Here is a 15,338-nt window from a genome sequence, read left to right as displayed (position 1 = left end):
TATTCTCCATATTATCTCCACCCTAAGGCACAACGAATTATGGGAACTTGTAGGGGCTTTGGAGCTACATCCAAAACTTTGCCAAGTAGCTCCAAAGATAGGAACTATTCCCCTTTCTGCACCACTTCTTGTACATAGAGAATGCTTCTGGAATTCATATTAGAACATATCCAAAGTACAGAGTTATATCAGGTATAAAAGACAAAAGATAAACAGCTTTTTATGAGCTCTGATTTTTAGCTCAACTGGAAACATCTCAGAGGAGCTTTAAAAAAATCAATAAATCTCAGCAGAACTGAATTCTCTCTTAAGGGTTGGGTCGGGGGGATGCTTGGTTGCCCTTTAGCCTACTGGAGCTGCCAGTATTCCCATGACTATTGTAAGTTAAGAGGACTGAAGAATGAAGCTGCTGCAGGGATTTAGCAGCAAGATGAGTAAAAATTGCTGAGGATCTTCTTTCTTAACTTGACGTTAGTTAACCGTAATGTTGAGCCAGAATCTAGATCAGTCTTCCTCAATTTCTGCTTGGGGATTTCCAATCCAAGGCCCCAGAAGGAAGGCAGCTTCAGTAAGAGTGATCTAAATATTTACAGTACGTGCTAGAACCACTAAACATTTCTTGAAAAAATGAATGTGCCTTGCTACAGATTCAAATCTGGTGATAAAGATTTTTATTTTCATACAGGGAGCACCTCATTCTTGCACAGTATGGAATATGATGGCTCCTAAACAAAACTCATGGTGTTTATCCACAAAGCGGTTGAAACTGAAGTACCTCTATACTTTGACCTCAGAGAACCATTCAATGTGAACATTAATATGTTGATTAGCTTCAGACTGTGGTAGCCTTCATGGTTTACCTGATCTTTTGATAGTATGGTAGAAAGGACTAAAAACGGGTAAGAAGGTGGCTGTGCACACTTCAAAAATGATTCGGAAGAATTTCTTTGAATTTCATAATTGTATCTTTGTTACTAATCAACATTTAAGTAAATTTGCCAAGAGACTGTTCAAATTGGTATTAGGAAAACTTTTCCTTCTTTTTTTTAATCTTTCACATTTATCCAAACTTGCCACAGAGCAAAGCTTCTGTATCACTCAAGCATCTTGATTTCCCCAGTGTGTGTCTGGTAGGTGTACCATATCTGGATTCCAACACCATATTACCACTAGATGGCAGAAAAGAGAAACAGAAAACCCTAATTAATCTGGAGTTTTGCAATCCAGATATGGTATGCCTAATTTCTGGATTCATGGGGCCACACAGGGTCCCTTCAGAAAATTGAAGTTGTACAATGTAGTTGCAGCTTTTTCCACAGCATTTACAATTTGTTCTGATTCTTTTTTTGGTTTTGAATAATGTGAATGTGTAGTGAGAAATGCATCTGGAGTCTACCATGTAGAGATGCCATTCTGCCTACTTGTATTTGTGTTGCCAAGATGAATCTCTCCTCTATGATTATTTGCAGGTGTCCTTAGAGCTCCAGGATTACATTTGTCTCATGTCAGAGAATATTTACTGGGAAACATTTTCTTATTTTCAGGCAGGAAATAGCAAAGTGTTCAAAGAGACTGATTTTTGAAGAATACAGACAATAATGTTTAAAACTGTGAGGGCCTTCAAGCAACCAAGAGCTAGAGTATGATGATAATGATCATTTTGAAGTAATTTTGGCAGATCTGAAAAAGTAATGCTTATGATTTAAATCTTGTATTTAATTAAAACACCCATTAAAGCAAAAAAGAGTTAAACGTATTTTAAATACAATTTTCTATTCCACTTCAGACACCAAATTGTCACATATTCAGAGAGGAAGCCTAAACATGGGTTTCTGAACAGCAAGATGGGGCCCAGTGAATACTCATGACAAAAGTGTTTCTTTTTAATAGTTAATTTACTCCTATGAATACTGAAGAAAGCTACTTGGTGTTGTCAAATGTGGACATGGTTCCAGAGGGTCTGAAAATATCTTCTAAATGAACCAAAATGTTTGCATATAGACACTGGCAGGACCATAATGAATCACATTAAGGGTTCCCTTAGCAAGGATGAGTCATACACTAAGTCTTATCTAAATATTTCAAACAATTAAAACCAAAGAAGTCAGGGGTCTTGGTTAGCACCAACACAAGCATCATTCACACTGTGCTCATAGATATTGCATTGTTGATCCCTAATGTACAGTGTACATCAATTATAAAAAATGTTGAACATTATATACTGTATATAAAATGTTGAATATTATATGCACATTTTATCAGTGTATAGATCAATTATTTGTGTGCACATGATAAATATAATATATGAACACTCAGCACTGCTGAAAAATGATTGGGGAATTCAAATGAATAAAGATATTAAATAGTAAGTGCCTTTGCTGTAACTCTTTGTTAGAAGATTGTATTAAATTTTACTGAATTGTCACTGAAAAATGTTGTTCCATATTGATCTATGCAGACTGCATATTGGACTTAGCCAATGCACTTACCTGAATTTGGATTATCTTGATATTAACTTGTCCAGAACTACATTCAGTCTGTTAGTTATGCTTTTGACTACTGATGAAGGCTAATAAGCCAAAACACATTACATCTGTTAGTGAGCAATCCAGTTGAAATATTTGTGTCTCTTTATTCTATACATGTTGGCTGTTTTGGGCCTTTTTATTGTTTTTGTTGTATTTTATGTATGCTTTTATAATTCCATACAAAATATTAGTAAATAGCATTGTACTGTATATTTTGTGGCCTATCATATTTATATTTACTTGACCTTGTGGTTATTTCACTTTGTGTTTTTGGTTAAGTGGGTTCCCTTCTTTTTGTTTTCCCAAGTATATATGGCCTTGCAGGATCAGATATAGACTCATCTTAGTCTAGCATCTTGTTTCACCCAATGGCCAACCAGATTCCTTTGTGATATTCACAAGATACTCCTCTCCTATGGTTGTTTCCCTACAACCTGAAGGTAAAATGGAGTCTTCTAGCCTACTTGCCCTTGATAGACCTGTTCCCCATGAATTTAATTCCCCTTTAAAACTATCCAAGTTATTCATCACCACATTTTTGGATGATCCCTGGTCTTTGTTTTTAGGGAGAGAAAATGTTTCTCTCTGTCCATTTTCTCCATGCCCTTTTATACATCATCATGCCCCCTCCTGCCTCAGTCATCTTCTGTACAAGCTAAAGAGTCACAAATATGCTAGCATTTTTTCATGCGGAAGATGTTTGAGATTTGTTGATAGTTTTGACTGCCCTCTTCTGCATTTTTTTTCTAGCTGTATTACTGTGTATCCCTTTTCAAATAGGGCAACCAAAGTTCCAATAGAAGAGAATGTATGTAGCTCAGGGTTGAACTGTGGAGTCCTTGGTGCTCTCTGAGCTTGGTTGTTTTCTTGCAGATGTTTCATTACCCAACTAGGTAACATCAGTGCAAGGGAGTGTGGGGTTTACTCCCTGTCTATATGCAGTAACTTGCCCTGCCAGTGTTGGTGGAGGTGTGGTTTTCTCCTTGGTAGTTCTACCAAGATAGTTCTTGGTAGTTCTACCAAGGTAGTTCTCTACCAAGAACTACCAAGGAGAAAACCACACCCCCAAGAACACTGGCAGGGCAAGCTACTGCATATAGACAGGGAGCAAACCCCACACTCACTAGCACTGATGATGTTACCTAATCGGATAATGAAACATCTGCAAGCAAACAACCAAGCTCAGAGAGCATCAAGAACTTCACAACCAAACCTGTATTCCAGATATAGTTATGCATAAGGACATTACAGAATTAACAGTTTTAATTTCAATCCCTTTCCTAGCATGGAATTTACCTTTTTTCACAACTGCCACTGAGTCAGCATTCTTTTTTCTTTTTCTTTTCTTTTCCTCTCTTAGGTGATTTAGCTCAGAGATTTAAAAAGACCGTTAAAATCCTTTTCCTTTTTGTTAAAAATAACTCAATGTATTCTGCTTTTTATGGCTAATCCTTCATCAACTATATACTAGCACCAACTGTACAACTTTTGCAATTCCCCTGTCCACATTGATACTATATCTTTGCATTAATTTAAAAAATCTGTGTAAATTAGCAGTTTTTGGTAGTTTATTAGCAAAGAACACTAAAATGCATTAAAACTGGTACTTGAGAAACTGGGACAATAGTCAACTAGACTGGTAAATTCATTAACCCAGATTGGAAGAAATAGCAAAATAACAAAGTAATAAACCTGGAGGGGAAAAAAAGAAAATCAAATGAGAAAGAAGAAGATGAGAATCTGTGTCCTTGCAGGAGACATTATAAAGGGGATTATTCCCCCTCTCTGATGACAGATTCTGTAGAGGGCATTGGCAATGACATTGAAGAACAGGAGGAAGAGCCACTATCAAGGCAGCAGGCAGATAAAAGGGGCCTGAGCCCAGGCCAAGGAAGTAATGTGAATAAACATCTCAGACAAGCCCCTCCCTAGTTCACATGAAGATAAAGTGAGGAAATGGGGAAGCACATTTAGACTTACAAGATTCTGTCACTATACTGTAGCTTTACAATAAAGGTAGTACAGACCTACATGGCATTGGTTTCTTAATCTGGTCTACCTTGAAGGGCTAACAGATACTGGGAATACATATCCATTTTACCCATATCAGTAGCCATCCATATCCATTTTCTTCTTGTTGAACAAAAACAGTCAAAATTATTGTAATTTGGTACTGTGTTTCATTACTAAGATGATAAAAGACCTGGCTTGGTCAAACCAAAGGCTGTTCCAGTCCACCGTATGATGAGATGCCCATGATAACCCACAATCAGAAATTGCTTCAGTAGTACTCTTCTGCTTGAATTCCTACCAGTTGGTCCTGGGAAGCTTGGAGCTTCTGACCCTTGCAGGAGGCATATAACTGTCATGGCCCATAGCCATTGATAACCTTATACATCATGAAAGAGTTATACATCAGTTTTTGTACTTTTCTGAAATATGTAATGCAGTTTTCTAATCAACAAATATATACATAATATGTATATTGGGGAAAGGGTATGGACAAAAATATGTATAATAAAATGTATAATAGAGAATAATAAATAGAAAAATCATTGCACTCCAGGAGATTACATTCCAATTAAGTATATAGAAAAAGGGCATACACAAATCAGTGTGTTAGTCTCAACATATATGACAATTAAAACAACCTATTAACCATATCTTTCTTAAAACAAACACACAAACACAAGCTGATGTGGAAATAAGATGAAATGAACTAGATAATAAGATGAAATAAGATGGGAAAAAATGAGCCCAACAGACTTGTTCAAACCTGTTTCAACTGTGATGACTGTTGCCATATTTTGTGGAAGAGAATTCCCAGTTTGTGTTGCCTGTCAAATTTTCTGTCTGTCCTGAATTTCACAGGAGTTCAAATGTTTGATGACTCTTCCTCCTTGTAAAAAAAACCTCTTATCTACTTTCTTCTCAATAAATCCCAGAACAGATTTGTATAAAGACATTATGACATAGGCCCTCTTATTTTCAGTTTCCTAATTATCGCTAACATGGAAATTCTCTCCCCCTCCCCCCCTTTTTTTGGCCACTTGCACAGTGTGTTTTAATGTTTGCACAGAGTTATACAGCGCAGCCTCATAGTCAAAATAAGAGAGCCAGATTGGTGTGGTGGTTAGGGCACCAGGCTAGAAACTAGGAGACTGTAAGTTCTAGTCCCACCTTAACTCATAAGCATGAAAAGTAATAAGGTGCTGGGCTAGAAACCAGGAGTCTGTGAGTTCTAGTCCCACCTTTGGCATGAAAGCCGGCTGGGTGAACTTGGGCCAGTCACTCCCTCTCAGCCCAACTCACTTCACAGGGTTGCTATTGTGGGGAAAATAGGAGGTAGAAGGAATATTAGGTATGTTTGCCGCCTTGAGTTATTTATAAAAAATAATAAAGGTGGGATAAAAGTTTTAAAAAAATTATATAGATACAATAAAGCTCAAATTCTATATAGATTTGCTTATCTACTTGTCAAGTACATTTGCAATATTTCCATTTCTGGAATCATATAAATTAAAAATAACTTATTTTAAAATAAAATATGAAATGGCATAGGAAAAAAATCATGATGAACCAAATAAGACTGTATGTTGATAGCTTATAGCTTCCCTACTTGCTGCTGCCCTTTGATCCATTTTAGCACATCATTTTAGATTTGATTCCAAATACTTTGGCATGCTTGGGGGCATGGACATAGACCTGTCTGTAATTCTTTAAAGCAGCTACAGTACATATCCTGAAAAAAGTTGTAGGTGCATTAAAGAGTTGCAGATAGGGGCCAGGTTCGAAGCATTTCAGAATCAAAATGGAAGCATCGCTCAGCCCTAGAAAGGAATAACAATTTGGAAAGGCCAAGAAGGCCAAGAAGTTCCAAGGGAAAGATTTCTTTTCAATGCTGTTCTTGTTTGTTCTGACAAGATCCCACAATATATCTGCACTTTTAAAAAAATGCATGTAATATTTTTAATTTTTTTTCCAGTTGATATTAAAAAAGGCCCAAGTCCAAATGCTACAAAATCTAATCTTCCAAAACCATGCCAGTCCGGACTCCGCCCTCCTGGTTATTCACGGTTGCCAGCTGCTAAACTCGCCACTTTTGGTTTTGTCAGGAGCTCCAGTGTCTCCTCAATCTCAAGCAAATCAAACGACAGAGTCCAGAGTGATCAAAGCAAGACAGCCAACCGTAAGTCAGAAAACTTGATTTTCACTCCAGACATATCTGTTGCAGAGAAACGGAGGGAAACATAGAGGAACATTTAATCCCTTCTCATGCTGTTAACAGCATATTTCTGTAAGGATAAAATTATCACTGCTTGCTGTTGGATTTCATGACATAATGTTGGGTAAATATTTTCTAGTAATAAATTGCTTGCATAGGGTTTTTCTCTATAAGTTGCTTCAGAATACATCTCATAACCTTTTCTTGTATGTGTGCACGTACACAGTACATATACATGCACGCACACACACACAGATGAATGAATCACTTTCAGAACAGATATAAGCACAAGTAGATGTCTTGCTTCAGCATAGGTAAAGGTAAAGGTTTCCCTTGACGTAAAGTCCAGTCGTGTCCGACTCTAGGGGGCGGTGCTCATCTCCGTTTCAAAGCCTTGGAGCCGGCGTTGTCCATAGGACACTTCCAGGTCATGTGGCCAGCATGACTCACGGAATGCTTCAGCATACTGTGGTTTAAAAAAAAGGGTCTGTTCTCTCTCCATATATAATGGCAAAGAACCCTTAGCTGAACTGTCACCTTAAATCCTACTTTTCTGTAGCGAATTTTTATTTGATTAAGTACAGAATAACCACATGACACTGAGTATTCTCATGATGGAATCTATAGGTTCCATGAACTCAAAGCACAAGCAAAGATTGGGGTGGGGTGGGGTTGAATGTCAACTTCTCTATTTGAAGACCAGCTTCTGTGTGAACCATCTCAATTTCAAAGCAACTGTTATCACTCTTCAAGTGGTTCAGATTCATGATGCCAGCTTGTATAAAAGCCAGAGGCTTTTGAGTGCTGTAGAGTCCTAAATCTTTCAGTGTTTATGTTAATTTTAAATGAATTGCAATAAATAAAATAAAAAGTAGGCCACAACCAATCCCAAGGGCTTTCTTCCGCTTGTATAATAGATTTAATAATTGGTGGAATCATCCAGATCCTTTGAGCTTAGCATCTTACTAAAATACAAATAGCCAAAGTACAAATACATGCAAATGCCGTTTTTGTGCAATCACACTTCTCTGACATACACAGCAGAATGTGTAGAGAAAGTTCAAGGAGTAGCAGAGCTTACACAAATTAAATGAGATTTAAATTTGTCAGGGTGGGAAACCTGTGGATGTGCTTGCTGGAGTTCTGTAATATCTCAAAGACTACGTATAGTTAGCCCACTCTGAAGTAATAATTGTTGTTTTTAATTTAGACTGTATTGGCTGTTCTTAATTAGAAGAGTGGCTGATAAATGCAAATTTCCTCAGTTGCTTTTTTGTTTTCTAACCTGTTCAAGCCACTATTAATTAATTGTCTTAGGGAAAAAAGTCAGAAAGGAAAGTGGAAAAGGTCCCAGATTGACTTTTTTTTTTTAATGTAGCAGTAGAGCTCCTAATCCAGAAGGTGCTCCCAATCTGTCTCACAGGCAGGAAATGGTATAGGGTCCTCAGAATCAGAAACCTATTCTGCAGCTGCCAACTCTGTCTGTCTTTCAGAATGAAAATGTTCAATTCAGGTATACTTTGAAAGAGCCTGAATAACCTGTGCATGAGATAGCCCTTATTACAAAACTATTTTTGAACTAGCCCAAGAAACCAGTTTATCTTTCAATGATTTGTTTGTCTTATATTTAATTCCTGTGGCACAAGAGAGTGGTAGAATGAGATTCAAACCCTTTGCAGAAGATAGAGGAGTTGGTGAATTACATACTTAGAATGTTTCAATGAATCAAAATATTAAATAGTCCCAAAAGCTAGCAAAAGTGTGCTCCCCCCTCGAAAAAAAAAAGATGCACTACATGGGGTCCTTTGATTAATGTTATATGTTCTAGTCTTTTGGAAGTAATCGGTTTACACTTCCTGTAAGAGCTATCTGTGCATTCCTTGCTTGCAGAAAGTTTGGGGGAAGAGAGATGGCCTTACCCACTTTTGACTGGCCTTACTTTTGACTCTGGCTCCTACCCACTCCGTTTTTCAGTTGCTACCATCATTGGCATGCACTGTTCACAAAATATGTGTGTGGTAATTGAGAGGTAAAACCCCTTGTTTACCTCACATTACTTTAACCTTTTTCTCCTCTCAGCAGCTCATCCATTTATCTGAAATGTTCCAAATGCTCCATTCACCAAGGTCTTGGCCACCATCTTGATTTTGTTGACTCCCTTGCAGATGCCCCTGAACACCAGGCAGTTGATAGTATCCTCAGAGGACTTGCCCTTTGGTCTGTCTCTCTGTCTCTGTCTCTCTATTGCTCTAATAATTTCAGGAACTTTACCGCTCACTTGCCAATATTTGGCAGAGCCTAAAATAAAGTTTGGTGTTTCATGGATACTTTTATCTAACCATCCAGCTATGCTAATTGTCCAAACATCATGTCAGAAAAACGTAAACAAAAGGTTTGGCTGTTTGAAAGTAAGGCTAGAATTTGCTATTGTTATATGTTGTGATTAGCATGCAGCTTTATATTCACATCTATGATAAATATGATAATACTGCTGCGATAAACACTTTTAAAAATCAGTTTCTGTTTACTAAGGATGATAGGGAATAAAAATAACTTCAGATGCTAGACGAAGTATATTTATTGCACTTTAGTAAATTGAGTTTTCACTGAGGTTATTGTTCAGTTTGACTGCTATTCTTCCTGCTTCACATAAAAATCAACTATTGATGTAATTTGTACCACTTAATCAGTGAAACGGTTAGCATTGAAAATTCTTGTTGAATTTACAGTATAATCCTGGCAAAAATCTTACCAAATAACCAAAATATTCACATAGGTACGGAATCTAAGAATCTTGCCACTTTCAAATATATAAATTATTATTAAATTCCAGAGTCTTCACAACTGGATATGGTCAGATAAATACATTTGCCCCAGTCTAAGAGGAGAATATAAGAAGCAATATTAAATCAGTGTATTTTCTTGCTGTATGTGCAGTTCTCCAATGCAATAAAAAGCTCTTGTTGGGCTAAGTATCCTGCTGCTTCTTTTACAGGACCATTAATCACCTCTGAAAATGGTGACTTTGGGAAGTGGAGAGATGTTTTTGCTTCCTTTAAATATCAGATGCAGTTTTTCTTTTTCCTTCTTCAGAGAAAAATAAATCTTGAAACTATGTCATGAATGGCATAATATCCTGGGTCTTTCTACAGTAACTGAAGCTGTAGCAAGGCTTTCTTGTTGCTTAAAAAATACAAGACAAGGAAAAAAAAATCTCAGCCAGGAACTTTTTATATTTAAGGCAGGGCAACATTTTTTAACTTAAAACAAGAAAATGCTATACCTTGACCTGAGGACGTATAGATTAAACATGAACATACCCCACTGAGCAGCTACTGAAGACAGAAAGCGGGAAGCTCCCCTACTTCCTTTTCTCAACCATCAGCTATTACTTCTCTGACACTAAAGATTTCACCCACTGCCAGCATGGTCAGGTTTCACCCACACCATTATTCAAAGTCAAAGAATAACAGGCAGAGATTCAAGAGCACAGCTCTTGGATAAGCTGTTTCTTATGGATACGGTAGACTCTCAGTTAACCGGCATCCATGGAGATTGGTAGATGTGGGATAAATGTAGTTTCTGGTTGCTTGAGAGTTACTGTTAAACCCTAACACTAGATGGCAGCAGAGAGATACAGATTTTTTGCTGGTTGCTTGAGAGTGCTGGTTTTTTTCCAGTTCAATTTTTCTGCCCCTTGCTTGAGAGTGCCGGTTGCTTAAATTCCAGCTAACTGAGAGTCTACTGTATTAGAAAAGCCATTATAGAGTAGAAATCACAACATATAGCAACAGTAAATGACTTCCCCTCAAAATGAGTGCAAAAATTGGGACTGTTGATAAAGACTTCAACAGCAGATAAATATTTTTTCTGCCAAAGAAGAAAATCCCACATTACCATGAAGCATCAATCTGAGCCCCATGCTGAGCTCCAAACAGGGTTTTAAGCTGGGTTCTTGCTGTATACCACAGCCTTTGTCCCAGTGGCTCAATGTTTGAGCCTTACCACCTTGTAGCAATAGTAACTGTTCTGATAAAGTTGTCTGGATGTTGCCTCATCATTTTGCACTCTTTCCCCATTCTGGGTTCTCTTCTCTACCTGCCCACATCCTCTTCTTGCTTAGTTTTCCCTTTTTATTCTGAGGGCTAGGATAATTCGCGGTGGGCTAATCTGGCCAGCTGCAGACATAGTCATGCACTTGAAAAGGCCTGGGTGGGGCTAAACTAGATGGCTACCAATGTAGCCGCTTCCCTCAAAAATTGAGTGTGGCCAGCTGGTTGGCCGGAAACACCAGCAAGGATGCAAGTGAGGAAATCAGTGCATCTGCTCTGCTGTACCTTCTCAGCAGGCTGATAGGGTTGGGCTCTCCCTCCATGACGTTTCTGGTCATTGCTAGGATAGTTGTTCTGCTCCATTTGGTTGGGGAAGAGAACAACTGGTGTGGTTGCTCTGCTCCAGTACAAGTTTGTGAAGGGCAAGGAGAAACCATTTTGGCCTGGCAGCTGGTGGTTTCAGCACAGCTTGTCTGAAGTGCAGAGGACCAGTTTGAGCCAGCTTCTCTACTCACTCAAATCAGCATCTTTAGGGTTCTCCTAGAAACCTAAAGGGGGTCAAATGTGTTTTGGAATATTAATGCTGCCAGCCTCCACTTCTGCTTAGTCCACCTAAAATAAAAGCATATACTGCATGTCATCTTTTTAAATACCATAGTCAAATTCTGAATAAAATGCTTAACAATTCTGCTGCATAAGAGTGTTTCAGACCAGACAAAACTATATCATAGTCCAGATTTTTAACAGGAGCTAAACTCACTGGTATCTGTACCTGTGAAGCCTCCTTCTTTCATCTCCTCTCCATCCGACAAATACAGATAAAGTAACAGATCATTGGTTATAGAAGAACCACCAAATATATAAAATCCAGCTAATCCTGGGATCTTCCCCAAAGCATTGAGGCAGGCATGGCCAGTACTGCATATCCAATTATGTGGCCCTGTAGTCTTTCAGCCCACAGTCAGTGTTTAACTGAATTGTCATGGAAGGAAACAACTGGCAATCATATTGCTTTTTCATGCAAGCATGATTTTCATAATTAGGAAAAATGAGAAGCAAAACATAGGTAAGATTGCTGTGGAATTAGCACACTTAATTATGTAACAAAATCTTAGACATCATTTTTTTTTAATTTTTGGAGCAGGTACCTGATACCATACATTTGTCTGCCCATTTAAGCTTGGTATATGAAGAAGCATGTTTCCTTATCATGAGTTGAAGCAGTTGGTTCTGAATATAGTGATATAACACAATTGTAGATCTGCAATAGTGCAGGCAGAAGTCGTACTTGTATATTTATTTGTTTATTTATTCATTTATTATTCCAATTTCTGTCATCACCCATCTATATGACATTCATTTGCTAATTGCATAATGAGGATTGCATAATGCAGCTGGTCATGTTTTGTGCAAATGTTTATTTCTGGCTAGTTCCATTGTATTAGGAGCGGGCAACTTCCAGAGGGTTAGAGGGGGCAACATAACCTCCTGACCTTCTAGACAGTCACAGAAGGCCATCAGGAGGGGCCAGTGACATTACCAGAAGAGGTGAAACCATATTTTTGACCCCTTGTTTTGGATTTAAAGGTGGTAGAAATAGAAAGCAACCGACTCCCATCTCCTCTGAAATTCAGTCACTTCATCCCCATATTTCATCTGTGAGGGCCCTGAGAGTAACAAATAGGATGACTGGGGTTGTGTAACTTTTAAATAGTTTGTCTAATTAAGTTTACCAATCCAAAATCAATTCCTACAAATAATTAGGGCCATCAGATTTGAGCTATGGGAGTTTTCTGCATCTCTTTGATGGAATCTTGTGATTGTTTGGATTTTTGCCTTCCAGATCTAACCCTAGCCCTAACATTAATGCCAAACAAAATGTTCACAAGAGGTGAGTAGGTTCTTTAACTTTACATGAAACTCATGAAAGCTGAGAAGGAGGCCTGGCAAATGAATTATGAGCAGCTGCTCTCTCATTTGAGAATAACATATTTCTTGCTTTTGGATAAGTTTCCTTTGTATAACAATGAAGAATTGTAGCAGCAGTTGTGATATATTAATCACTCACCAGGCATTAGCAGATATTGGATCTCTTCTGATGAAAACAATATGTGCTGTCTGGCTTATTATTATTATTATTAGGGAATACCTCTAGAGGAGAATCATTATCACTGAATATGGAGTGTATTGGTTCCAGCTGGTGAGAATCACCCGTTTTTGGATGGAAAGAGTTGTGGACTAGAATCTAAGGCACACTATCTACCATTATCTCTGACAATGAACAGTATGAGTCTTCAGTGTTTTCTTTCATCTTGAAGAAATAACACAGAGCTTTCAGTGTTCTCCAGAGCACTGATTGTACTGCTTTTGAAGACCCAAAATTTGGCCTGAGTTAAAAGTACTTGCCTCAAAAAGGACATGAAGCTGGAAAAAAAATTAGAGGCAAACATAACGTGTCCTTCTCTTCCCCATGGTATAGTACTTAACTCCAGTTTGTGCATACTAACTGTAAACCTCAGTAACTTCTGCAAGGAATACCTGCCTCATGGGACTTTAGCCTTGCTCTCCAGTGAACCACTACTCAGTAGGCAAAAGCAACAGAGAAAAGGAAGAGAAGAGACAAAACTCCAACCTGTTTTAATCTTGTTGCACTTTTCTGCTAAGGATATGAATTATCATTTCTCTGAGATTCAGAAACTGAACTGAACTTTTCCTACTTTGAGGGGGAAAACTCTTATTTTTCCCCCCTAGTTCATCTGAGTGACCTCTAGCAATACAGTATCTTTCTAAAGAAATTACATGGCTATTTGATGTCCCAGAGATGACCAAAAAAAAGAAAAAGCTGTACCAGAAATACACATATATTAATGTTGGAGTTCTGTAATCATGCTTCATGCTGTAACATCTCATATTCTGACAGCATATAAAGAAGCACAAAAGTGGAACAAAAAGGAAATGGTGGTTTGAAGAACATTTCAGTGGGATAGCATTTGTTGAATGTCAAAAAAGAAGAAAGTACAGATTAGATCAGAAGGAGAGGGATAAATTATTAACTAAAAAAGAGGATGGAAAAGAGAAATTTAAAAGCAGCACTGATTTTTGACCGCATACTGGTTTTATGTTCAGAAAACCACACAAATGGTGCTGTAATCAAAAAAGAACACAATGTTTCCTCAATTATGGAGTGAAGCTGGGATCTCATCCGTGACAGTTGTGCATTCTGGTCTGAATGAGATAAAATTTGGGTCAGCTGGGTGAGCTCTCTAGGTGCTCTTGAGGTAACTGGCATGGAAACAGGAACAGGCTGCCACAAGACAATAAACTGTGAATTGAAAACTCAGTGATAGCTGCTTAAACAATTACTTACGTTTTCAGGCTTGCTGATTTATAGTCTCTGGAGATTTACCCCAGGGTGTACGTTGTCGTAAAAGCTAGCTGTTTGATAGGCTTTTGCTCTTCATAGCACACAAAGCAAAGAAACATTTGATTTTTTCCATTTAATTTGGGTCTTAATCTCACAATGATAGGAAAATAGCATTTTGAGGCCTACTGTCAAATACATAACAAGCTACTGGGGTGGGGGTGGAGAACTTTCATATACGTTTCCTCCTGGGGAAGCAATTATCAGAAAACATTGGGAACTGACACAGGAAGCACCCACAGTAGTACTACCATTGCTTGCTACCAATCATTTATTCTGGTCCCTTGGATGCCAGGGGGAAAAAAAAAGCCAAAATTGCCTTCCATATAGATCGCCTTAAGGTATACCTGTGGTGTCAATATCATTAGAGGGAAATGTGGTGGTGGTTAGGCTGGTTTGCAAATCACAATCAAAACATGAGCCCATTTTGTTTAAATGCAAGAATGAGATTATTAACCTTGACTGCCTAGTGTGAATCATATTGAAGCTTTTTAATTTGCTCCGTGTGATTCTTTCCATGTGACTTTTTTAAAAGATAGCTTTTTAACTTTCAGTTCAAACAAACAGAGAAATAAGAGTGCAGCAGTATGCAAATTTTCCCATCTTATTATCAATCAGCTCCCTAGTGCGTAAGAGCAAGTTTGTTTGTTTTAATAAGAATTTTATTAAGTTTCAGACAAAGATAAAAGTTATAGAAAAAAACAAAAAACTACAAAGAAAGAAAAAAGAAAAAACTAAAAAGTGTGAAAACACAAGATAATTTTTTTTATGTTACAAAAAGAGGTGACTTCCGACTCCTAACAGCAAAGTTTTATACAATTTTCCCTAATCAATCCCTTACTCCATATTAAAGCAAAATCACATTATTTCTATAAATCACTCCACTGGCACATTATAAAAATCACTAAATACAGTTGCTCCATCCCCTTATATTAAAAGAGAGAGAAGATACACACACACACATACACACCTCCTAATCAACTACCCCTTCCAGGATAACATTTATTTAATTATTTCCTTCCTGCTACTATTCTATACTTCCTGTCTCCTACAATAAAGATCAAACTAGAAATTGTCTACCATTGTAATTAATACAACAATTTTAATAATCA

At 37.7% G+C, this 15,338-nt stretch overlaps 1 protein-coding gene across 2 annotated transcripts in view; it reads left to right on the top strand.

Annotated features, from left to right (window-relative positions):
* The window catches only part of MTUS2 (microtubule associated scaffold protein 2), a 214,884-nt gene that overhangs the window by 13,102 nt on the left and 186,444 nt on the right, over positions 1–15,338 (top strand). For both annotated transcript variants that reach the window (XM_063304452.1, XM_063304451.1), the window contains one exon: positions 6,514–6,717. In XM_063304452.1, the coding sequence (XP_063160522.1) occupies positions 6,514–6,717 (204 nt within the window). The remainder of the gene's footprint in view (positions 1–6,513; positions 6,718–15,338) is intronic.

Source organism: Candoia aspera, chromosome 5, assembly GCF_035149785.1.
Source record: "Candoia aspera isolate rCanAsp1 chromosome 5, rCanAsp1.hap2, whole genome shotgun sequence".
NCBI classification, from domain to species: domain Eukaryota; kingdom Metazoa; phylum Chordata; class Lepidosauria; order Squamata; family Boidae; genus Candoia; species Candoia aspera.
The sequence above is the reverse complement of the archived record's forward strand: the minus strand, read 5'-3'. Positions and strand labels throughout refer to the sequence as shown.